This window comes from Berghia stephanieae, chromosome 14 (genome assembly GCF_034508935.2).
Source record: "Berghia stephanieae isolate SIO BIC M18660-M18661 chromosome 14, UCSD_Bste_1.3, whole genome shotgun sequence".
Lineage (NCBI taxonomy): Eukaryota > Metazoa > Mollusca > Gastropoda > Nudibranchia > Aeolidiidae > Berghia > Berghia stephanieae.
The window spans coordinates 13087439-13114279 of NC_088373.1; the positions used below are offsets into that span (position 1 = coordinate 13087439).

The 26841-nt window shown below is 38.0% G+C and overlaps 1 protein-coding gene across 4 annotated transcripts; it reads right to left on the reverse strand.

The window, feature by feature from the left end:
- Positions 1-4898: 4898 nt before the first annotated feature.
- LOC144960188 (uncharacterized) lies at positions 4899-22454 on the reverse strand. Of its 4 annotated transcripts, none has more exons than XM_078893224.1 (5): positions 22376-22454; positions 21044-21320; positions 19690-20127; positions 16574-16768; positions 4899-15487 (listed from the first exon to the last, which is right to left on the reverse strand). In XM_078893224.1, exons 3-5 carry the CDS (start codon positions 19844-19846, stop codon positions 4908-4910), a joined length of 10932 nt encoding a protein of 3643 aa, XP_078749350.1. In that variant the 5' UTR covers positions 19847-20127; positions 21044-21320; positions 22376-22454; the 3' UTR covers positions 4899-4907. The 4 variants fall into 4 exon arrangements, with proteins under 4 accessions (XP_078749350.1, XP_078749348.1, XP_078749349.1 ...); XM_078893222.1 differs by having other exon boundaries at positions 19690-20259; XM_078893223.1 differs by having other exon boundaries at positions 19690-20181; positions 22376-22445.
- Positions 22455-26841: the final 4387 nt, after the last annotated feature.

Below are 26841 nucleotides of genomic sequence, written 5' to 3' on the forward strand. Positions count from 1 at the left end.
ACAATGAAAAACAAATAAAAAAAAACAAGCAAAAATAAAAACCCCAACAAAATCAAGACAAACAAACAAACAAAAACACAACAAACAAACAAAAAGAAAACAAACAAAGAAACAAGCTAACAAAAAAAAAACAAGAAGCAAACAAACAAAAACAAATAACAAAAAAAAAACAAGATACAAAACAAAACAAAAACAAACAAAAAAAATAATTGAAAAACCGAACAAAAAAATAACAAAAAACAAAAACAAAATACAAACCAAAACAAAAACAAACAAACAAACAAAAATAATTTAAAAACCGAACAAACAAAAAACAAAAACAAAAAACAAACAAAAGTTATGCCAGTCCACGACAGGGTGGAAAGTACAAAAAGATATCGATATTTTCGATTTTTGATGTAAACAGTGAAACAGAATGAAGTACCGTATCATGAAATGCGTTGACATAATGGAACCCCAAAGCAAGCTTTATTTATGAGTGTGTTAATAAAATGACTATTCTTTGTTCAATCGTTTTTCAATATCAGTAACCAAAAATAATCAAATGTAGAAATATTACAAAGCGCATTCTTTCCTGTTTGCTAATGGATTGTAGGGTCTGATTTATCATTCCCCAAATACCTCAACTTTTGAAAAGCTAAACAATAAATGAATAAATAAATAAATAAATAAATAAATAAATAAATAAATAAATAAATAAATAAATAAATAAATAAATAAATAAACAAATACCCAAAATACCTCAACTTTTTAAAATTCTAAACAATAAATAAATAAGTATATGAATAAATAAATAAATTAAAAAATAAATAAATAAATAAATAAATAAATGCATAGATAAATAAATCGATATGTGAATAAATATGAAAACGACCGAATAGTCAATGAAAACAGAATTATGGTATATTTGGTACCTATATCAAAAACAAATTTGAATAATTTAAAAAATGATTAATTAAAATTAAACAACTCAAAGCGATAATCTATTCTTCGAATCAATGTATTAAGTTTTGCAAGAATCACTGCAGACATATATGGATGAAAATACGGGGCGAAAAGATAGATACGTCACAGATAACATTTTTGATACTGTGTCCTCCATCATCAAAATTATTCAGGTTGATTTTGGGCTCAACGTGGTAACGTTTAATTTTGCACAATATTATCAAGAATTCAAATAATAAGTACATTCGAGAATGCCAATACAGTGCCATTTATGACAGTGACAGGTCTTTTTCTTTTTTCTTTCTTTGTGTGTGTGTGTGTGTGTGTGTGTGTGTGTGTGTGTGTGTGTGTGTTTGTTTTCTCGTTTGGTGAATTTTTACCGGCACATTTCGTGAGCTGAAATCTAATAGTATTTTTTAAAAAAAGGAAAGGGGGTGGGGGGGGGGGGGGTGCGAATAATTTTTAGGTAGTTGGGGGGGGGGGGGGGGGGGGGGGAAGTGCGCAAATGTCTGAAACAATTAGACGGAGGTGGGGGTATCTAATTTATGGAGTATCCACTACAATGCAAAAAGTCAAAGATCCTGACAATAGGTCCCGAGCCTAAAACCCTTAACACTTAACATGCAGGACGATACATGAATGTCTGTTAGGCCAGGCGATATCAATACAGAGACAACGCTGTTAACGGCCAGGCATTCATCTTACACTTGAGCACGATGAAAGAACGTGAGAAAAGAGCCTTTTCCAAATACTCAACTTTGCGCCACCTCAGAGCGGTACTCGAACTGTGGACCTTCCGATCCGAAGGCGAGTGTCATACCAAGGTGAATGTCATACCAATATTAATATCACATAGCCGCATACACATTCAACTCAACCTTTTACGTGATGTCTCCTGATACTGATACGTCCTCACTAAATTCAGTTGCTCTTTCTCTACCATCATTGTTGGTTTTTGTTTTGTTTTTGTTTGTTTGTTTAATGTTTTTATCACCCCCCCCCCCTCTATTGATATGATAGTTTTAATGTGAATGAACAATAGTGGCCGACCATCTGAAATGTATATTGATTTGGGATGAACTGGACCTTTAAAAGCGAAGAAATACGAACTTTAAATTTTCCAAACTGTAAGCCATCATTGAATTAAATTCCCGAGACTAAAATGAAAATATGGAGACGTGAAACTGAGAGGTTCCTACCGTATGTGGGCGTTCAATGTCAAGTCGGTAAACACAGCATTTGAGATTTGATGGTATGTGGTTAAATAAAATACACAACATTTTCTGCCCGCTATATTAATCTTACAAATACACACACAAAAAAGTCTGAGAGAATTTAGAGAAAGAAATCATCCAACTGAATATAGAAAGCTGCGAAACCCCATGCCAGATTTCAATTTTATTACATGAGATTTATATAAACATTATGAGCGAGAGTATGTTTACTGACTTGACATGAGATTTATATAAACATTATGAGCGAGAGGATGTTTACCGACTTGACACGACCTGACATAGATACGCATTGTCTGCTATTAAAACTTAAAACCCTATGGCCAATTCAGAAGTTTTCTGTCTTTATTATTATTACATTATCGCTGTCTCCGTTTATTCTCTGCCAAATAGAGTAGAAATTAAACCTATGTTTCGTATCAATTTGGGACCAAAAAAAAAAAAAAAACAAAAACAAAAAAAAAAATAAAAAACAAAGAAACAAAATAAATCTATTTTTAGCACATCATTCATCCCGAAATAAAACCGCTTTGAGACGATGGTTCATCATTCAGAGTTCTGTTTGGTTTTTTTGTTGTTGTTTTTTTTTTTTTTGTTTTGTTTTTTTTTTTTTTTTGTTTTTTTTGTTTTCTTCCCCTTAAGTCATAGTATTGTCCACAACACAATACATCATAAACCGGTCAGAACTTGTGACCATCGAGTTTGAAATGCATTCTCTGTGTGGGGAGGAACATTGCCTGATGTGCCTGCAACCATCGCGCAGTTCCGAATGTTCAAAGGAATCATGCCAATCCGTAATGGAGGTAGTAAGCGCGGTGCATTCTCTCATTCTGAAGTTCACTTTGGATTGACTTTGTGTCCAGGGTGTTATGAAGCTGCTCCGTACTCCATGCACACTTTGTGCACGAGGAAAGTGCGTACCTTTAGCACGCGGCGGCTTTCTTCTTCCATTAAAGGTTGTTCTTGTTTGTTTCGCGGCACCATAATTGTGGCGCATTGGTTTATATTGACGCTGTGGTGATACGTCGCTATAAGCCTTAGACGGAGTCTTCCGGACAGGCTTTTGTACTCCCGCGTTATTCACGCCCAGTTTGATAACCTTATTCTTTTCAACCAAGGGCTTGGGATATGGTTTATTTTTTAACCATATAGAAGTCGCCGTACCTTTTACTTTCGACAAGTGGGGACGTTTCGTTTGATTCATTTTCTTACCCTCAATATGAAAGTTGGTATCTTTTGCTCTCTTATATTCGTCTTCCGTTCTCGGTGAAAGACGCTTGTTATGTTTGTCTCCTTCTCCAGAGCTAACAACTGGAGGCAAAACCTTAAACTTATTCAGTCCAACCCCATCGCTGCGCCAATTTTTAGATGATTTTTCAACAAACAGGCTTTTATTGGTTCCTACCGCTTTAACCTCATGTGATGAGTTTTTACTATTTTCGATGTTGTATCCTTTATCCGCTCTTGTCTTAGTATTGTTTTGTTTCATATTAGGTACAGCCTTGCCTGGTTGTTTTATGCTGTCCTTTCTCGAGTCTATGTAAGGGTTTTTACTCTTTTGCTGTTTTGGGGGGCTTTCTTTGACGAGCTTGTCAAGCTTGCCCGGTTGCGTTGCACTTTGCATCTGGTCCACATATCCCTTATTATTTCGTTGAGAACTTCCCGTGTTATGCATGTTATATATTTGATGCTCTGGCTGCTTTTTTGCCTTGTGTGATTCTCTCGTACTTTCTATGAGGTTCACAGAAGATTCTTTATAATTCCGTTGAGATCCTATTGTGTACTGCATTTTATGCATTTCAAGCTCCGAGCGCTTTCTTTTCACGCTGGGACTGGGATCAGCCTTGCCCGATTGTTTTGTGTTTTCTATGGGGTCCACAGATGGGTCTCTACTATGTCTTTGAGAATTTTCAGTGTTATGTATTTTATACAATTCAAGTTCAGAGCGCTTTCTTTTCGCGCTGAGATCAACATTGCCCGATGGGTTTTTACTTTCCATGGGGTCCACAGATGGGTCTCTACTATGTCTTTGAGAACTTTCCGTGTTACGTTTTTTATACACGTAAAGTTCAGAGCGCTTTCTTTTCGCGCTGGGATTAACCTTGTCCGATTGTTTTGTACTTTCCATGGGGTCCACAGATGGGTCTCTACTATGTCGTTGAGAACTTTCCGTGTTATGTATTTTATATAATTCAAATTCAGAGCGCTTTATTTTCACGTTTGGATCAACCTTGCCCGATTGTTTTGTATTTTCCATAGGGTCCACAGATGGGTCTCTACTATGTCTTTGAGAACTTTCCGTGTTACGTTTTTTATACACATCAAGTTCAGAGCGCTTTCTTTTCACGCTGGGATTAACCTTGTCCGATGGGTTTTTACTTTCCATGGGGTCCACAGATGGGTCTCTACTATGTCTTTGAGAACTTTCCGTGTTACGTTTTTTATACACATCAAGTTCAGAGCGCTTTCTTTTCGCGCTGGGATTAACCTTGTCCGATTGTTTTGTACTTTCTATGGGGTCCACAGATGGGTCTCTACTATGTCTTTGAGAACTTTCCGTGTTACGTTTTTTATACACGTAAAGTTCAGAGCGCTTTCTTTTCGCGCTGGGATTAACCTTGTCCGATTGTTTTGTACTTTCTATGGGGTCCACAGATGGGTCTCTACTATGTCGTTGAGAACTTTCCGTGTTATGTATTTTATATAATTCAAATTCAGAGCGCTTTATTTTCACGTTTGGATCAACCTTGCCCGATTGTTTGTATTTTCCATAGGGTCCACAGATGGGTCTCTACTATGTCTTTGAGAACTTTCCGTGTTACGTTTTTTATACACATCAAGTTCAGAGCGCTTTCTTTTCACGCTGGGATTAACCTTGTCCGATGGGTTTTTACTTTCCATGGGGTCCACAGATGGGTCTCTACTATGTCTTTGAGAACTTTCCGTGTTACGTTTTTTATACACGTAAAGTTCAGAGCGCTTTCTTTTCACGCTGGGATTAACCTTGTCCGATGGGTTTTTACTTTCCATGGGGTCCACAGATGGGTCTCTACTATGTCTTTGAGAACTTTCCGTGTTAGGTTGTTTATACAAGTCAAGTTCAGAGCGCTTTCTTTTCACCCCAGGATCGGTCCTGCCTGAATAATTTATTGTGTTTCGAGGACTTTCCGTATTATTCATTTGGTACACATCTTTCACAGATATATTCCGTTTTACATTAGAATCTGCCTTGCCAGACTGGTTTGAGCTCAAAGTCATAGAATTCTTAGAAAATTTTCTACTACTTTGTTGTTTCTCATGAATTTCTTTTTTGTACAAGTTATTCGTTGCAGTTTGTGTGATCTTTCTTTTTACACTAGGATCTGCCCTGGACGACTGTTTTGAGCTTTTCATTCTAGAAAAATAAGCTCCCAAAGTAATGCTTGTCTGTACCGATGCATTTTTTTCTCTTAAGTCGTAAGATTCTCCTAAACTTTCTGCTTGAATGTGGTTATCTCTTGCTCTATCGTAAGTTGATGGTCCATCGTATTCAAATTCACTGCCATTAATTCTGAAGTCGAAAGAGTCGAAAGATGATCTCTCGAAGCGCTCGAGGTCACAACTACGCGTGTCTTCTGGGTAAGTTTTAGCTATAGGTTTGTCCTCCTCGCCAAAATCAAAATTGTTCTCATCAGATCCAGGTAATGAAAAAACGCGTTTGCCCATTCTTACATCATTTTGGTCTTTGTTGTCAAAAGTACCGATTGAGCTCCTATCTGATTGATGTGGAATACTCTCGTCGCCATCTCCAACACGAGGCACATTTTCCTTCGTCTCACTAGTGGTGGAATCCAGATTCCGGTTGTTTTTTTCAAAATCAGATAGCGTGGCTTCATCTTCCTTGTTAGCGCCACCTATTGCATCAGTCTGCTCGTCATCGTAAAGTTCGTAATAGTCAGACTCGTCATCCTTGTCAGAGCCACTTATCATAGCATTATCCTCTTCATCACAATCATCATCATCATCAGCATCATTATCACCATCCTCCTCCTCATAATAATAATTATCATCATCAGAATAATCCGAGGACGATTCTTCAAAATCTAAAGATCCAAATGAAGTCTGCGTTGCTACAGTTGATGTCAGAGCGGCCCAAGAAGTCTCCCTCGTCTCCACATCTGTTGCCAATTTCTCATCGTAACCTGGACCAACATAGTTACGTGGATCATCGATATGGTTGGGGTCCGGTAAATACGTCATGTTAGAGCTTGGCTGTTTCCTCTCGTCATCAAATGAAACTCTTCGGACATACGAAGATGTTCGAGATGAAGATCTGGTTACCTCTTTACTACTTCTATCACCTCGCAATATGGAATTGTATTGTGGATAGTTTAAATCATCTTGCGTATAGGATGCCCTACTTTTATTTAATTCTTTCGAAGTATCACTAGTGTACATGAACGTTCTTATTCCGTCCTCTTTACGGTTTTTGATATTTTCTGTAATAACACTGTTGCTTGATTTCAAGCCATTAACACCATCGTTACCCCAAGGAATAAAGTTTTGGAATGCACTGTCGTTTTTAGTCACATTGTTGGACAATGACACCGGAGCCTGGGAATGTTTTGTTATACCGGAAGTCGAAGATTCTTCAACTCTCTTTTTATTTTGAACTTTATTGTCGTAAATTTCTGAGTTTTTCTTGCCTTTGGAAGAATATGTTTGCGACTTTTTTGACAATCTCCTTAATCTATCGATAGATTTAACATCACTTTGTGCACTTTTTGAGCTTAACGATTTTGTGTTTGTTCGTGCGGATTGATTAGATAGATCAGTAGACTTTAGTGCCAAAGGGTTCATCGGATCAAATGATGTGAAAGAAGTTTGACTGTGCTGGTCTTTTGAACTTTTACTTCGAATTTTTGAATACAAAGATAAATCAAGACTGTCTCTAGTATTGAAGCCGATGGTCTCACTTTCTTCGTTATCTATGCTGGACTCATCAGGAACATTGTTGGTCTCCAACGGACTTTGTTGGTCATATTGCCGATCCTTGGTCGCGTCCATGTTTTGTACATTTTTGGAACTGATCCTTCTTGTGTTGGGCCCAAGGGATTGAGTAGGTATATCAGCATACTTTGATGACAAAGGAGACATTAGATCAAAAGATAAGAAAGACGTGTGGCTACCCTTATCTTTAGGACTTTGAGTGCCAACATTATTGTCATCTTTCACCCTTGAGTTCATGACGCCGCTCTCTTTGTCGGTTGAAATGAATTTCGTGTCACGAATGTCTTTTTTCATTGAACCTTTCTCATCGTTCAGTTCATCGTCATTTTGACTATTTCTTCTGCTATAATTATCTTTACTTTTAAAAGAATCATCTTTACAGTAAAATCTCTCCTTGAACGTTGAATATCTGCCTTGAAGTTCAGGGGTGTGGGTCATCCTTTCAAAGGTGCTTTTTACATTGTTAGGACGAACTGACGAATTTAGTCCGTCTTTCAACTTTTTGTCCATAATGCTACTCTCTTTTTTGGCTGAAGTGAATTTCTCGTCGGGGCAGTTTTTATCCAATAAATATTTCTCGCGGTTTTTCTCATAGTTACTTCGGTCGTCTTTAAAATAATAATTATCTTTGCTTCTAGAAGAATTATCTTTATAGTAAGATCTCTCCGTGAACGTCGAATGTCTGCCTTGAGTTCCAGGGGTGAGGGTTATCCGTTTAAATGTGTGTTTACTATTGTGTGGATGAACTGACAAATTGAGGCATTCTTTCAACTTTTTGTCCACGATGCTTCTCTCTTTGTCGTCTGAAATAAATTTCTCGTCGCGATAGTTTTTATCCAATGGAATTTTCTCGACACATCGTTCAGCGTTACTTTGACCGTTGCTTCTTGTATCAGAACGTATGCGGTCACCATCTTTATCAGCACATTTATAGTAGGATTTATCTATGTACTTTGAGCACCCGAAATGAGTTGCAGGGGTATGACGCGTCCTTTCATCGACCTGTTTACAATCGTTGTCGATTTTAGTTTGTATAACCTTATCGAATTGTCTTAAATGAGAGTTTCTATCCAGTTCTGGGTATATTTTTTTACATTCTTCTAGGAAGTCCTCGATGTTTCCAAAGCTTGGCATGGCTTGACTCAAGCATTCTTCATTTCCAATATCAGGTAACAGTTTATATCTACTGTAATTTGAGAAACTTACAAATTGCTCATCCTTCTCCGCATCTTCCACGTCACCGTCTTTAAAATCGATATTCAGATTGTTCGTTTTTTCCAGCTTGCAATCGCGTTGAGTGAGTTTTGTATTTTTGAGATGGTCGCAGCGCTTAACAGCATAGTTTATTTTGCACTTGTCTCCATGATACTCTGACCCCAATCTATGCCTTTTATGAGTACAAGTGCTGATCATAGGGTCAAGTATATTGTGTCCAAGGGACAAAGTTGCATTGCATTTTTCTCTCACCATTTTGTTTTGATTCGACGAGCGGTACCGCTCTGAGTTTCCATACGGGCTGTTATTGTTTGGGAAAATAGTGTATTTTTCATATGGAGATTTATCGGAATATTTGTTGGTAAGATGTTTATTTTTCGCGTCGAGGTAACCAAAGCGAGGGTTTGTTGTGCATGCTCGAGTTCTTGGGTTTGGTGTAGTATCAGTTGAACGGCGGAGTTGTGTTCCTAAATCATGAGAAAGAATATTATTATCATGATGGCACCCACCTTGAAATGAATTTGTGCTGACACCCGATTTAACAAAACTCCGATTGCTGCAATCTTGGCAATGTCGTTTCGTATTCACATTGCGAGATCCGTAACTTTTAGCGGATGAACCGGAAACGGGTGGAATGTCGTCTTCAACGTCATAACTGTAAGAAATCACTTGGTTAAGATTATCACGGAACCAATTGACGTCAGAATCGTCGGAACCATCATCGAGATCATTACTATTATCTTTGTCATAATCATAGGCGTTTGAACTATACGTCGATGACTCTGTGTCTTCATAAAGATACTCATCCAACCTCTTGTTGCAGTTGATGTTACATAATTCTTGCATCACATTCATTCTTTGTCCGCCGTCCTGGAATATGAAAGACCCAACCTCGCATGCATTGTTGCTTTCATCCACACCAATGACATCGCACTGATTAAATTTTAATCCACTAATACCCCATTCAATTTTATCAAAGGGCATCAACGAGCATTCATCAACAATGGCAATTCTGTTATTTTTTTCATAAAGCTCTCTAGAACTGCTTTCTGTTGACATTTCATTACTTTTGCACAAAATCCCTCTACTACTAGCAACCGATAATGACAATTCTTTACCCACCACACAATGTTTAACATTTCTTCTCAAAGTTGTGCTGTCAGTATAACTATGTTTAAATCTCGAAGTGCACATACTTATGTGGCTATTGTTACTGTTCGAATGAAACGAGTCCCCTGAGTTCTCAACGCCAAGATCATGTAAGAGTTCAGAACATTTGCTGAAGTGGAAAGAAACCCCGCCACTACGAGCACTTTCCCTACTCCTCTCTAGAATTTTAGTCACCAACACTCTCGAATCCCTCAACGTTTTTCCTACAATCAAGATCGTCTTTTCATTTGCATCACCAGAACCACCGGCATTATCATCACCACCGCGACCACCACCATCACTACCACCACCTCCTTCACTAAATCTATCACCATCTGCAACATTTTTGCCTGTAGGGATATCTGTCGGATTGCCATTTTTCTCACCACCCACGTGATTATAATCCCCATTTTCTGACACATCAATCCACGTCGTACCGTTTTCAAGCTCTAGTTTATGGTTTTCTTTGTCCCGTTTAGCAACGCATTCGGTTTCCACGATTAATCGTCTGGTACTCCCCTTTTCTTCAACACATTCTGTACTATTCTTTTCATCAAGATAGCATTTCTTTCTTCGACTTGTCACCTGTACCTTTGGTCTGAAGGGGTCGGGATTCGGTCTGGTGTAGGTGGACTGTATGACTAACTTCTCTGATTCTGTGTTTACTGGCATGGTGATGCTCAAACGCCGAGTCACGGGAGGCGCGGGAAGTTGCTCATCACGAGGTACGGCGAAGACGCGTAGCGGAAAATATTCTTTTACAGCGTCTTCTTTATCAGCGCCCGTGTGAAGATTTCGATCTTTATTATACACAGGCGATGTCGGAATAGCCACGGGGCTTGGACTTGATTCTGGTGGTCTTAGAAAGTCCCCAGAATACAAAGCTTTCTTGGTACGATTCTTTCTCGAACCCCGAACATTGCGCTTTCTACGATTGCTATTTTCTCCATATTCCTGATACTTTTCATATTTTTCGAAGTAGTCCCCGTGGCATTCCGACCTATCTAAAACTTTTAAAGATTTCGATTGCCTTTTCAAATCATTCTCAAGGCGTGGACTGATATTTATGAGAGCTTTTTTCGATTTATTGTCCACAGATGTGAACCCGCCAGTATTCTTTTTGTAACTAACATTTTCAATTCTCTTCCATCCAGATATTCTTGATGTAACATCAGCATAGTTTGTACTCAGATTTGATCCGTTATTGTTGATGTTAGATTGTTGTGAACAATGAATGCCATTGTAATCATTTTCATGGTCTAAAACAATATTTTGGTTATTATGTTTGAATATAACTACGAAATTATCGCTGTTGATGTAGCCCACAGTGTTGATGCTTTTGAACCTGCTGTGATTGTTGATGGTACTGCTGTTGTTGTGGTTTCTGTTGTCATCATTAACATTGCTTTTATTCCCTTTCTTCCCCTTTCCATTTTTATCAATACCGCTATACTTGACGTTGGCGTTGCTGTTTTCGCCTTTAATTTTTCGCAGCACCACAGTAGTGCCACTATGACCATCCAAAGATTCTGTTCCAGACCGACGATCACTCGAAGTTCTATCGATGAGACCACTACCACAAGTACTATCACGAGTAAATTCGGACTCTTCGTGATCCACGTCCATATCTACCGACGATCCCCAATGGTTATAACCCATGTGTACATAAGAAGCCTGCGTCTTCCTTCTCCAAATCGCTGCAAATTTTGGTACCAATCCTTGCATCATCTGGCAAGCGTCCTGCATCAAGTCCTGAGCTCGATGTTGGTACCACCGAGCCATCTGACTATTTATACATTCTCTTAAGCTCATTACAGAGCTTCTATCTCTCGTATTATCGTTGTCGGTTTTGCTCCCGTTCTTTTTCTCTTCATTTTCCCCTCCATCCTTGCAAGCGTCTTCATCGTCCAACTCTGCTACTCCATGCGTTGTCGCATCCTCATCCTCCTCGTCCTCCTTACTAAACTTACCATTCTCCTCCACTCCTTTCAATATCTTCTTCTCGTCTCCTTTTTTGAAGAAAATATTTTTGACTAACTTCTTGTTTTTAGTCTTTTTACCTTCCTGTTCTGTCTCGATCACATCCAACCGTTCTCCACAGATACGGATGGTCTTCGACGCATCTTCGTCAGCTCTCAGATCCCTGTGAAATTCGCTATTCTTACTGGCTGGTCCATTGTTCTCTCTTGGTGTGTCACTCAAGTCATCTTCATATTCGTCTAATGTTTCTCCGCAAGTAAGTTTATATCCAATCTCTTCTTCCTCGACCTCCATTTCATCACATACGTCCTCCTCTGCCTTGTCTGATATCACTGCATCCTCATCTATTGTATTCTCTTCTTCTACCTTTTTGTCTACTTCGTACACTCTTTCTGATTCATCTTTTTCTTCAGTACTTTCGTTTTTTGCCTCCCCATTCCTCTTCTCCCAGCGGCCCTCATCTTTAACCTCCTCACTTTCCTCATTTTCCTCCTCCTCCTCCTCCTCCTCCTTCTCTTCCTCTTCTTCCCCCTTTACCTTCTTTTCTTTATTCTCTCTTGAAGATTCCTCACTATCTTCTTTTCCCCTCTCACTTTCCCGTGTCTCCACATTAATACTTTCATCTCCAGTAACTTCTTTCATTTCTTCCTCGATTCTCTCGCTGAAAAATATTTTAAATTCCTCCCCCTTCCCATCTTCTTCTTCTTCTTCTTCTTCTTCTTCTTCTTCTTCTTCTTCTTCTTCCATCTTATCCTCCTCTTCCTTCTCTTCCTTCTCCACCTCCTCCTCTCCCTCACCACATATCCGATATTTTCCCTCTTTGTCCCCGTACCCTTCCTCCTCTGTCTCCGCGTTTTTGTTTTCTTTATCACGAAACTCTTCAACACAGAGGTTTTCAAATTTTATTTTTACTGTGTCTTCAATTTCCTCTTCTTCTCCTCCTTCTCTTTCTTCTTCCACATCCACTTTTACCTTTCTTGCTCCCTTCTGTTCAAACCTATTCGACAAACCTGCAAACATCTCGCCATCCTTAATAATATTATCAACACTACTGTCATCAACTTCAACACTTACCGCACGTGTCTCTCCACCTTTCGATGCCACAGGCGACAACACCATCCTACCTCTGCTCTCACATCTAATCTTATCACATCGCCTCTTCCTCTGATCTGCAATGATTACATCTAGGGCAATCACCAAAAGCTCTAGCGAGTTCACAGTTCGTCTGATAAAGCTCAACTCTTCCTCCACGTCCATGAATTCTTCCCCGATGCGTTCGGTTTCCGACAAGATGGATTCGGAATTAGGCTGGTTGTTCTCGTAAAAAGATGTTATATAATTGAACTCTACCGAGCCCTGCTCATTTTCATCAAAACTGCTCTCCTTATTTTTGCAAACGCTGCCATCCTCATTTATGGAAGTATCTTTCTCTTTTGTATCATCCGTGTCACGTTTTGAGCTTGCTTCTAAAACCGCAAAGTCTTCTCCATGAGTAGAGATTTTCCTTAAACTACCATTGCCTGATTCCTGTTCTTGAGTCTCAGACTTTCTGTGCTCTCGAAGTAAATCTCCAGGGCTGCTGCAATCTTCTACAACAATATCTATTCCGCATGAGGTTTCTTCATTGTGAACCATAACGCCATCTACCGACTGGAGATTCCTACGCACAACGGGTACCTCTTTTAGATTTGCATTTTCAGCCATCACTTCATCTTCCTCTAAAGTCGAGAGAATTTTTTCTCTTTTCTCTCTCTTGTATCTTTTATCCTCCGCTTTGATTTCCAGATCCATCCTTTTTGGTTGATGATTTATTTTGAAAGCCTCTTGCTCTTCCCACATGTCAATGGCATCATACATTATTTCTTCATCTTCATTTTCCTCTTCTTCCTCCTCCGACTCTACTCTCTTCTTCTCTCCTGATTTCTTTGCAAAGCCGCCCATTTTAAATGGCAATGTGTCATCATTATCATCGCCATCACCACCATCTTCTTCTGCTATGTCAAACCTTTCCGTTGTTTTACTCCCAAAATCTCGCTTCTCTTTTTCATTGGCAACACATGCAGAGTCATTCCAATGAGCTGGACAACCCGTCGGTTCAATCAGCTTACATCCTATCACAAGAGCACTTGCGTCTTTTCTCTTTGTGCCATTCTCTTGTGTGTCAATTTTCGAATCTTTTTCATCCCTATCTTTAACTTGCAGTTCGATTTTCGCCTCTTTTTTGACCTTATCTTTGACATGCAGTTCTCTTTCCCTCTCTTTTTCGACTTCTTCTCCTTCGCTATCAATCCATGTCGTCTGAAACATTTTGATTAAATCTGAAACTCTTGGGTTACCTTCATATCTCATACATTTATTTTGTTTTACTTTCGCTTCCAAATCCTCTCGTTCTTCTCTCTCTTCTTCTCCATCTTTGTTTCCATCAAAATATTTCTTTACTGTTCCGACAGTAAGTATCTCATTTGCCTTTGTCTTTTCCTTTAAATCTTTATCGTGAGAGTGACTCAATTTTTCGCCCATTTCTGCCAAACTATCTCTAAAGACATCGTCAATATCGTCATTTCCCCAGCCTCCACCGATTTTATCGTTCATTGTGACAACAGCCACACCGATGTCTTCAAAAAATCCTCGGCCATCATCGTCAGTAATGGAAACAGGGTCCTCCGAACAACACTCGAACCCCTCCGTCTCCATTTCACTCAGCAGAAAACAGTTGATATCACTACATTGCAAATCTTTCTGCGACCGGTTCACACTCGCTTCCGATGTGCTTTCAGGATCGTTGACCATATTTGAGGATTCCAATTGCAACTCATTATTAGTTGATATCACTTCATTTGATCTACAAACACCCAGTAAAATTGAGTTCTCCTTTGGTGAAGGATTCTTTGCATGCGAATGAACTAAAGAACGAGCAATCGGAAACGTCCTTTGATTTGATTCTTTCTTTCCACAAGACGCAATTTTTGGCAGAAGTGTATCGTCTTTCGTCAAGTTTTGTTTGGATTGAATGACACTTGGCCCTACTATATCTTTTCCAGCGTTATTTCCTCCGTATTTTTCAACACCTTCGTCTTCATTTTCATTACCATCATTTTCGCCACACTTTTCTTTCCCGTCGTTACCATCGTTTCGTTGGTTCTGAATTTCATCATCCTTATAATTTTGGACTTTCTCTATCCTTATTAATTTGTCTTCATTTTCAATAAATGCAGTTTTACCACCACATTTCTCATTGGAACTATCTGAAACGTCTCCATCGTTGTCGCCTTCATGACCATCAGTCCAACTTCCACTGCTCTGTTCAATATTCATGCTAACCGATTCATCTCGACTATAATCTAAACCACCATCAGCAGCTACAACATTGACGGCTACAGGAGTAGATGATTCGTCCGCTGATGACCAATTTAGACCGGCTTGTTTGTCTAAAGAGGGCATTTTTTCGACCACACGAGTTGGTAAACTCATTGCTTTGTATTCCTGCTTCTTTTCTTTTTCACCCCCAATACCTGCATCAGATCCATTGTCAGCTAAAATGGTTGCATCAGAACATTCTTCATCGTGGATTTGAAGACATGCCTTTATCTCTCTCGACTTGTCATTGGACCTTAAGAGGCAGTGCCTTGTAGTCGTTAACATCGGGGGGAGCAAACAGCTCACGGATGATGCAGATTTGTCATCATCGAAGGATGTAGTGTTGAGAACTTTATCAGATCTAAACTGCTGATGGGATTCCAGTAGTTCTCGAAAATCTTTGGGGTTATGGAGATGAACCGTAGATTCCGACGACGACGAAGCAAAGGCATGCCCGTTATCGTCACCATCATCATCATCATCATCATCATCATCGTCGTCATCATCATTATGACCATCGCCATTACAGAAGTTGTTCATACCAAGGCCCTCATCAGAACTCGTGATACCATGCTCGTCGGCGGTTTCGAAATCATCGTCTTCACTGCTACTGCTCTCATCTGTATGGAAAAATGATGGATTAACCCTTAATACCTAACGAGTTCGTTTTAACTCTAAAGTAGCACATAATATTCTCATCGTTTGTCACCCGTAGCCGGGGTCCAGATGGCTCAGTTGGTAGAGCATTCGCTTCACACGCAAAAGGGACGCTAGTATATTGTTTCAGGTTAGAACCAAGCTAAATCCCGTATGTCAAGGGTTATTGTAAGAGCAATTTGATCACTGTTATGAAATGCTATGACGAGCTTGTGATAACGTTTTAAAAAAGAGCTTTTATATAGCGCGATATCCACTAAACGTGCTCACAGCGCTTTACAAGGCGTCCCTGGTCCTGAGTAACATTTAACATTTAGGACGGGACATGACGCCTGTTAGGCGATGTTACAATTTTTTTCACTCAGATACAACGCTGTAAACGGCCAGGTACTCAATTTACACCTGAGTACGGCGAGAGAATGTGCGTAAAGAGTGTTTTCCACGGACTCAACTATGAGCCGAGCGAGGCTCGAACCCAAGACCTTCCGATCCGAAAGCGACTGTCATACCACAAGACCTCATAGCCGCATATCAGTGATATCCTATGCTTGATAAAATAAAATAGCATACAATGCTACGCAAAAGAATTAGTGGCCGATTCCTGATGATGATGATGATGATGATGATGATGATGATGATGATGATGATGATGATGACGATGATAATGATAATGATAATGATGTTGATGATGATGAGGTGTCTGGACAAAATAGAAATCACTCACAATCAGTCCCCCACCCCCACCCCTTCTCTCTCTCTCTCTCTCTCTCTCTCTCTCTCTCTCTCTCTCTGTGTGTGTGTGTGTGTGTGTGTGTGTGTGTGTGTGTGTGGGTGTGTGCCCCACGTGCTATAATAGTGCAACGTCAAACTTTCCAGCAACCTCTACTCCTGCCATTACATTAAAAATTACATCAAATACATAAATACACCTCTCTAAAATGGGTCTGAACGCACACAACCACGTGAACACACACACACGCGCGCACACACACACACTCCCACCCACACCCATATACACATACACACAACACAAACACAGAAGTGCATACCATTATCAGTCCTTTTTTTGTGTTCAGGGTCTTTCGGCTCCTTCACGGACACCGATGTTTTGTACGATGCCGCACTAGGATGGGCGTGCCGACGACTTCCGCTTCGCCTTTTAGACGTCCATTTTGGTTGGTCGTGGAATTTCTTCCGGTACAGCTTGTTGAAATACGGATTTTCCGGCAATACCCAAGACTCGGCTGGATTGATATGAGAAATATATATATATATATATATATATATATATATATATATATATATATATATATATATATATATATATATATATATATATATATATATGTATGTATGTATATAGACATATTAGTTTATATTAGCTTTAACGCCATGCCCAGTGAGCTTCAAAATGCTTTGCAAATTATTCTTTCAGCGGACCTTGTGGATTGAATTTCCATTTCGCACTGTCACTGTCACTTATTAAGCGCTCTCTTTGTAATTGTTTTACACTATCAGTTATCCATTATAACATGATTGAGCCGAATATGGCAATGCATATCAAGAAACCTCAGATTGGAGAATGTTGGGCAATTTGGGTGTCGTTTTAAAAGATGCGCCATACAAAGTGACTGAAATGTAAAAGATAATTGACTAAACTAATCATATTTCGTAGGATAATATATATTTTTTTAAATTCCCTTTATTCATCCCCAAGGGGAAATTTGTCTTCAGGGCATATTCCAAGAGAAGAGTGGAATAACCCAGACATCAGCCGCAGTGCAGCGCCGCAAAGCGAACTAGGGCTAGGTGACTTGCTCAGGGCCACACAACGAGGCGGATAGTTGAATTCGGTACCTGTTGGATACGAAGAAAAGACCGTATAAACGCCGAGCTCCCGACCCCCTAAAAGTACATAATACGGTAAATATAGTGCACAGTAAAAGTCTGAGAAATTAGGGAGCAGGCACGATAAAGATCTGAGAAATTGTGTATGAAACAGTGCCAGGCAAAGCAAGAAAGAAAAATACAAGAAAGAAAAAAAATTCACAAAAAGCAGTCTTCCACCCAACAATACAACTTCCGGACCAGAATTTTCCACGCTTACTGTCACCAATCCAGCAACTGGCCACCCTTAAAACCGTTTGACCTTTCACAAGACGAGACACCATACCGCTTAGCCACCGAGACACAACACACACGCCATACGATGACAAAAACGATGTTTTATATTTTAACGTTTGGTAAGAAAACTTTCACTCCACAAATATTTAATAGACGATGTGGAGTTTTTTTTTTTTTAATATCTGGCCATATTCTATGACCGTCACCTAAAAAAAAGGAATAATTGAAGTCAATGTGAACACAGAGCCTCGTTGTAGGAAGGGGGGGGGGGGGGGGGGATTCGAAACAGTACGTAATTGAAAGTGGAGGCTATGAAGATGCTATTAAGAAACTTTTAGTGCGTTTCCAGTTTCCAGGTATTTGACTGCACTTGCCATAACGTTCTATCAACCTTGAGATAAAGTAGATTGAATGCAGCACATGAGATTGTGAAAGTGAAAGTTAATATTTAAGCTACTGGAAACTTAAAGCTTCTTAATTCCGGTGTTTCTTAGATACCGAACGCAAGAAATATATAATTGTTTACATAGCACCTGAAATCTCAACTGTCTCAGCTGAAAGTACAGAGACGTTTTCTCCGGATTGTTCGGACTTTACGAGAAATATTATCGGTCTGTTGTTTTTTTTTTCTTTGTTTGTTTTTTTTTTTTTTGTTGTTGTTGTTGTTGTTGACCGAAGAAGCGTTTTGAACCAGAAACTTGCCGTCCGAAGTATTCTGTTATTTATTTTTTTAATCTTTTACATTCATAAATAGTTGTTCCATAATTTACGCGTCAGAAATGTTTTCAAATATCTGATGCGGTAAGTTAACCATATTTTTAATGGGGTTTTTTGTTGTTTTTTTTTTTAATGAAGAATGAAATATCGGCCAATGTCGTGTCACGTCTTACATGTTAAGTGTTGCTATTGACTATAGACCTCTGTGAGTCGTTTAAAGCAATTCACTGGATATTGCGCTATATAAATGCTCAATTTTTTTTTTCGTTTTGTTGTTGTGTGTGTGTGTAATTTACCAAGGATTCACAATGCTGAATGTTCTCCATAAAGATCTAATTCATTCCTCAAGCAGAGATAACACACTCCCTTTTTCGTACTGGCACTTTTACAATATCCTCAACTGTGTGCGGCTATCTGGTCTAGTGGTCTGACACTCTCTTTCGGATCGGAAGGTCCTGGGTTCGAACCTCGCTCGGCGCTTAGTTGAGTCCTTGGAAAAGGCTCTTTACTCACATTCTCTCATCGTACTCAGGTGTAACATGAGTACCTGGCCGTTAACAGCGTTGTCTCTGTCGAAAAAAATTGTAAAATCGCCTAACATGCCTCGTGTCTCGTTCTACATGCCGCGTCCTACATGTTAAGAGTTGCTGTTGGTCAGGGACCCCTTGTAAAGCGCTATGAGCACGGTTAGTGGATATTGCTCTATATAAAAGCTCAGGTTTAAATATAAAAGCTTAAGCTTAAACTGCCCATAGCCAGTGACAACTCATTCACGTCTAAGTTGGGTGTATAAGGTGCCTAGCCCAATAATCAAAAGATAAAGTCAGACTTTTTAAAAAATCATTTTCACTCAACCCGTCACTAAACACTTCGCTGGGTTCTGTAACAAGACGACACGCCGTAAAGCGGCTATGTGGTCAAGTGGTATGACACTCGCTTTCGGATCGGAAGGTACTGGGCGCATAGTTGAGTCCTTGGAAAATGTTCTTTACTCCTATTTTCTCACCGTACTCAGGGTGTGAAATGGATACCTGGCCGTTAACAGCGTTGTCTCTGTCCGGAAAAAAATTGTAATATCGCCTGGGAGGCGTCATGTCTTGTTCTACATTTTACGTGTTGTTGTTGGTCTACAAGGGAGCCCTTGTAAAGTGCTTTGAGCACATTTAGTGGATATTGCGCTATATTAAAAAAAAAAAAAGAAAAAAGAAAAAAAGCTCAAAAGCCGCGTCATCGTTGCCGCCACCTAAAATGGCCGAAACGATACCCAATAAGTATAAGTTTTGGTTGTGCAATAATCTGATTTGATGTAAGGGTGCGAGATTACCGTTTCTTACGACCAATGCATCCTCTACGTAATTGGCCGCGAATCCGTAAATGTCGGAGGGCTGATGACGAATGACTTCCTTGCTGATTCTCTCCACCAGGAACCGGAAACCAGGGGGCATCAGATTCAGCCAGTACTCTCGTTGGTTGGGATCCATGGCTGGCCCTGCTGCTACTGATGATGATGGCGATCGATGATGATGATGATGATAATGATAATGATGATGATGATGACGTCAATGCCGACAATGTTATTGACCCTCGTGGTCCTGACGTGTTCTATCTAAAGCTTTGTTCGTTAATGGCGAGTTGTTATCATTTTTTTTTTCAAATAACAAATAACATTCTTTACTTGGTATCAGAGGGAAAAGGTAGTTGTTGAAGTGCAGAGATGTTGTCCGTTGATTGCCTCAATTAATGTTTAAGATGCTCCTAAGATCTATGTATGAACAATAAGTGTGTCTGCTCCCTAATGTCTCAATCTTTCTAAGTTCTATGTAAGATGACGCCAAATTTGATTTTTTTAAATTATCAATTTTGTATTTTTAGCACTTTGTTACTGCGATTGCCTCTGGTAATTGTAAATGTCAGCTGTTATGGTGGTGAAGAGTTTTCGAATTAAAAAATAATTTTGGTATTTATTTATTTATGTATGTATTTATTTATTTATTTATTTAATGTTATTGATGTTATCTCTGCTGATATTTAGTAATTGGTTGTAATGTATTCGGTGTTTTTATATAGTGACGTGGCTCTTCGTTTAAAGTGATATGCTTGTTTAAAATTATTGTGTTTTGTTCTTGTTGTTGTTTTGTTGTTGTTGTTGTTGTTGTTGTTGTTGTGATTGTTATTATTGTTGTTGTTTACGGGTATGTTTAAGTAATGATGGTATTTGAAAAGGTGGTTGTTAAAGTGTTGGGGTTTATTTTTTAAATATATATATATATATATATATACGGCGGTTATTCCTTTGAAATATAATAAAAAGAAAATTTTGCGTCCTAATCCAAAAGCGTTAAATTATGCTGTGATCGGTGTCTCCTTTTATGTCGTCAAAAAATTCACTTTGCTATCTTATAACTTGATTTGAATTTACGCGATATCGTTTAAGGCCTCGTTCTAACATTTATCAAAATTATAGTTGTTATTGTTGTTGTTCTTGTATCCAAATTATTATTGTTTCTGTTATTGTTGTTGTTGGTGTTGTTGGTGTTGTATCCAAATTTTTGTTGTTGTTGTTTTGTTGTTGTTGTTGATGATGTTGATAATATTCAAATTTTCGGTGGTTGATATAATTCCAAAACCTAGTAAGCTTATATAACGATTGATTTTGTTGTTCGTCTAATCATTGTTACCATGGTTGTTGCTGATGTTGGTGGTAACGCTGGTAATGATGATGATATGCTTGTTGTTACAGATGCTGTTGTCAATACTGTTGCTGCTGTTGTTGTTGTTCTTGTTGTTGTTGTCGACCTCTTTGTATTTACGTTCCCATTTCCGTGTAATGAGATATTCATCCATATTAGTCACTATGGAATTGAGGCCACTCCCGGAGGTGGGTTGGTTTACCGGCCGTGCAAACGATTACATGATGAAGCCGCCTCACTTTGCAGATTGTTGACTTTTTTCCACCTGAAGTGATTCCAATAATAATAATAATAATAATAATAATAATAATAATAATAATAATAATAATAATAATAATAATAATAATAAGAAGAAGAAGAAGAAGAAGAAGAAGAAGAAGAAGAAGAAGAAGAACAATATTAATAATAATAATAACAATAATAATAATAATAATAATAATAATAATAATAATAATAATAATAATAATAATAATAATGATGATGATGATGATGATAATAATAATAATAATAATAATAATAATAATAATAATAATAATAATAATAATAATAATAATAATAATAATAATAATAAGTGTTATAGAAAGAAAGGAATAAATAATTGATAATATATATATATATATATATATATATATATATATATAATATATATATATATGTGTGTGTGTGTGTGTGTGTGTGTGTAAATTAATAAATGAATAAATATATTAATTAAATTAATCAATTATTGATATAAGTGAATAGCTAAATAATGAATGAATAAATAAATATAGATTATTAAATAATTGAATAATTAAAAATAGATAAATGTATAAATACATTAATCGATTGATTGGTTGATTAATTAACTGAAAACCTCCCAAACCCCTACTAGAACATTATATATATAAAAAAGAATACTGGCGATGTAGCAGCTTTCGGAAGGCCTCCCTTGAATTGTAAGCTTCAATTTTATTAGACGAAGACAGATACTGTGGACGTTTCGGGTTTTCCCCTTTATCAACAAAACAGGATGAATGAAACACTGCAGACGAATGAGATAAAGTGATAGTGGCGTTGTTAACGTCCCGAAATGTATCTGTCTTCGTCTAATATATTGAAGCTTACAATTCAATACTTATCGGCTACGGCTATCGTTATTTTTTCCTTCGAACTTCAAGCAGCAACATTTTCAAGTTTCAAAATCGATGCGTTTGGCTTGTGGTTTAAATATTTCAACATTTTAGTGTGAGAGTTAAAGAATGTAACATCGGCTTTCATTAAAAACGTTTATGTTTAAAATATATATATATTTTTTTTAACCCAAAACGTAAAATGTCTTACCAATTTTACATAATTATTTATTCAAGGAACAACTTCATTGATTATAAAATTGACGTTCGCTATTGGTGCCATTTTGTTTGAAAATTTAGCGCAGTGATTTTTCACGCTTCCGATTTCGTTCGTGCATCTTATCTTCTGCATTATAATAATAATAATAATAATAATAATATAATAATAATAATAATAATAATAATAATAATAATAATAATAATAATAATAATAATAATAATAATTATTATTATTATTATTATTATTATTATTATTATTATCATCATCATCATCATCATCATCATCATCATCATCCCATCATCATCATCATCATAAAAGAAAAATGAATACCTCTTTAACAGATTAAAAACAGAAAAGTGGGTGAAAAAAATAATTAATAATAAACGTCTCAGGTTCAACCCCTCCTGCAGCCAAAAACAAGAACAAGAAAGAGGTAGCTACTGACTAAACAAATACAATTACCTAACCTTACAGGAGTTCCGTCTCTTTACAGAGGTTGAATGTCATGGAACGCCATTCTTCACGCTCAAGGGCCATTACCGAGCAGTCGATTATCTTTTTTCCAGCTGTTGCCTCTACAATTATCCTATCCTGGACTTCCTTGGTTTGCCCAGTACCTTTCTGCCAGCTACTTTCTTGCCCAGTACCTTTCTGCCAGCTACTTTCTTGCCCAGTACCTTTCTGCCAGCTACTTTCTTTGCCCAGTACCTTTCTGCCAGCTACTTTCTTGCCCAGTACCTTTCTGCCAGCTACTTTTTCCCCTAGTAGCACTGGTTTTTGGATAGTGTTGTGTTAATTATTTCAGTCTTATTCTTCCGACATCTGCAGTTTTTCTTTTCAGATTATCATACCCAAAATTTATGTAATGCATAACCGTTTTCTTGTTTAGTTTTTTTTTTCTTCTTTTGCTTGTTTACATATTTGTTTTGTTTTTTATTTTTGTTGGGGGGGGGGGGTGTTGTTTGTTTTGGGGTTGGGTGGGGGGGGGGGGGCACAGTCAGGGAAAAGTCCCGGATTATTCCTTGATTGTCTTTTTAAATACTTCATAAAATTCATTTTTGGTTAGCGCTGACCATGTCGCTACTGCTGACAGTTCGCGGACTTTCCGTGCTTCATAAACATCCATTGATTCCGTCAGGGCCATTGGCGTTGGTGTTGTACTTATAATTCTAGAAAAAGATGGTCGGATAATGAATAAATAACAATTAAAAAATTAAATTCCCTTTATTCATCCGCAAGGGGAAATTTGTCTTTAAGGTTTATTCCAAGGGAAGACTGGAATAATCCAGGCGTCAGCCGCAAAGTGAGCTAGGGCGAGGTGACTTGCTCAAGGCCATACAGCGCAGCGGCGGGTGATTGAACTTGGTACCTTTCGGGTACAAAGCAAAGACCGTACCACTGAACCACGCTGCCTTAGAGTAAACAGTGTTTAACATGAAAACAGTTGATTCCTGATAAAGTAAAAACTGCCGGACCAGAAAAATTGGTTGACATTAAACAAGTTTGACTTTATCCGGTATCAGTCTACAGAAGATCACACATAGTTTAAGAAAAGAAAACGTGGGACCAACAAAAGGTGTTGACTTTAAGCAGAAATTGACTTTAAAGTGTTCACTTCGTGCGGCTTCCACTTGAATTTGTATAATGGTCATATAATGAGCGCGCTTCTGATGAGATTTAGTTAATTTTGAGTGAGAAGATTTTCTGTTGGGCACAGGAATAAGCTGAAAACTTGTTTTAATGAGGATATAACCGAGTATTGTCCTGTCGTTCTTTTGACTTCGACTTAAGACATTCCGACGAGGTAGACTTATGTTATCTGTAGATAATTGCTCGTTAGATTTTAGGGGTTTTTTTCACAGCGCTTACGACCCTTTCAGGGGACGTATACTTATTTGCAAGTCTGATAACCCACATTGTTATGGTCCCATTTTTGTAATAGAAATACTCTCAAACCGACACAACGTATTGTCTATTACAACAATGTTAAACCAGGCCCACAATTGCGTTCGGTTATGGGACCTGCTAATTAGTACACCTAGCTTTGAGGTCATATCACCACCCAAAGATGGAATGTGATTAAATGTCCAAATGATATTAGATGTAACCAAAAGGAGATCTAGTTTAGTTTAGTTTTTTTAAAAATGGTTTTAGAGCCCTAACGAACCTTGTAGTTGTAAGTAATTTCAGTAAGCGCCAGTACCAGTTCTAATAGGGAATAGGGGATTTCATGACAATTATAGCGTCCAAGAATAAGGCAGACAAAGGGGAATTGGTTAAAATAGGAAACATATGTAGATTCCAAGAGCACACTATCAGTGTACTTAGTTTGAGATCACCTAAAAGTCTCATCCAGACACAAGCACAGGTCCCTACCTACTAAGAGGAAAACACTCAAATGTTTACAAATATATAATACATAAACAAAACATCTATTTTCCAGCGTGCTTTCTGTCTTTGTCTCGCAGATTTTCCAGCTGGGAGGGAAGCAGCCAAATGAGTTTTGTGAGATGATTTTTTTTTGTCTTGTATATCATCATCTCTCTGTTATGCAATGTATTTGTTTCTTCTTCTTCATTTACTTTCAGTCTATCTTTGGTGTATTGTCACAAGTTTTAAGCGATATAAGCAATAATCAGCATGACATAGTTATAAATTGTAAGATTCTTGTCAAATGATCCAAATCATGTGCTTCAACCGCGTCTTCTGTGAGGATATTCCAAAGTCAACTTGATGGCTTGAAGGATTTGTGAGGCTTTGTGGTCTAATGGTATGGCACTCTGTTGTGGATCGGAAGGTCCTGGGTTCAAGCCTCACTCGGCGCATAGTTGAGTCCTTGAAGAAGGCTCTTTACTCACATTCTCTCATCGTACTCAGGTGTAAAATGAGTACATGGCCGTCAACAGCGTTATCTCTGAAAAAAATGTTTGTAATATCGCCTAAAAGGCATCATGTCCCGTCCTACATGTTAAATGTTGCTGTTGGTCAGGGACCCATTGTAAAGCGCTTTGAGCACGTTTAGTGATGTTGCGCTTTATAAAAGCTAATTTTAGAAAGATTCGAATTGCATATGACTTTGTAATTTGGAGCTTTTTACATGAGTGTGTTCCTCTTAGTTTGGACATGTGCTTGTGTCTTTATGAGACATTTAGGTGATCTCAAACTAAGTACACTGATGGTGGTATACTCTTGGAATCTATATCTGTTCCCTACTTGAACCAATTACCCGTTGTTTTGAGAAATTATATTTTATCTCCCGTAAATCATCTCTGTTATCTACTTTTATAATTATTAGGTTTGAACATACTGTAGTTTGTAAGCATTTGTAGTATCAAAATAGGTATATTAATGCAATTGTCATGACTGGGTGGGGTTCCTAACGTCCCATAGTGCTGTGTCTTCTATCCCCCTGTATCTGCTTTCTGTCTTTGTCTTGGAATGAAATTACTTGGGTTTTGTGCTGACCCTGGCCGGATACCCTAGCTGGGAGGGAAACAGTCAAATGTATAGTTAGAATTATGGGAGATTATATTTTTTTGTCTTGTAAATCATCTCTCTGTTGAGCATTGTATTTTTTTTTTTTACATATTATATATGTGTATCCCCCTTAGTTGGGACCTGTGCTTGTGTCTAGATGAGACTTTTAGGTGATCTCAAACTAAGTACTTTGATAGTGTGCTCTTGGAATCTACATCTGTTCTTATTTGAACCAATTTCCTTTTGATTACCTTTTCTTGGGTGCTTTGATTGTAATTCTAGAACTTTTTACAATTCCATTTTCTTCCTTTTTACTGGCGCTATGACCTTAATGTGTTGCAAGCGCCGTAAACCCTTAAAAACAAAACAAAACAAGCACAGTACAAACATTAAAAACAAACAAAGAAATTGTCATGAAATCCTCTATTCCCTATTTGAACTGGTCCTGGCGCTTACTGAAATGACCTACAAGTTTCTTTAGCGCTCGAAAACTATTAAAAATAACTAAACTAAACTAGATCTCCTTTTTGTTGGATCTAATATCATTTGGACATTTAATCACATTCCATCTTTGGGTGATGATATTGCAAGGTGTACCAATTAGCAGGTCTGATAACCGAACGCAATATTCGGGGGCCGGGTTTAACATTGTTGTAATAGACAATATTGTGTGTCGGTTTGAGAGTATTTCTATTACAAAAATGATACCATAACAATTTGGGTTATCAGACCTGCAAATGAGTATAAGCCACCTCATCCTAGTTCTTTTTGAGGCACTGCACTGCGGCTGGGTTATTCCAGTCTTCCCTTGGAATAGACCCTAGAAACAAATTATTGCGCCTATGGGACGAATATAGGGAAATGTATTTTATTTATTTAATGGTTATTTCCTTATCATTAAACTGTACATGTGATACATCAGACGAGACATACAGCCAAGTAATTTCATCCCAAGACAATTTGGGTTATCAGACCTGCAA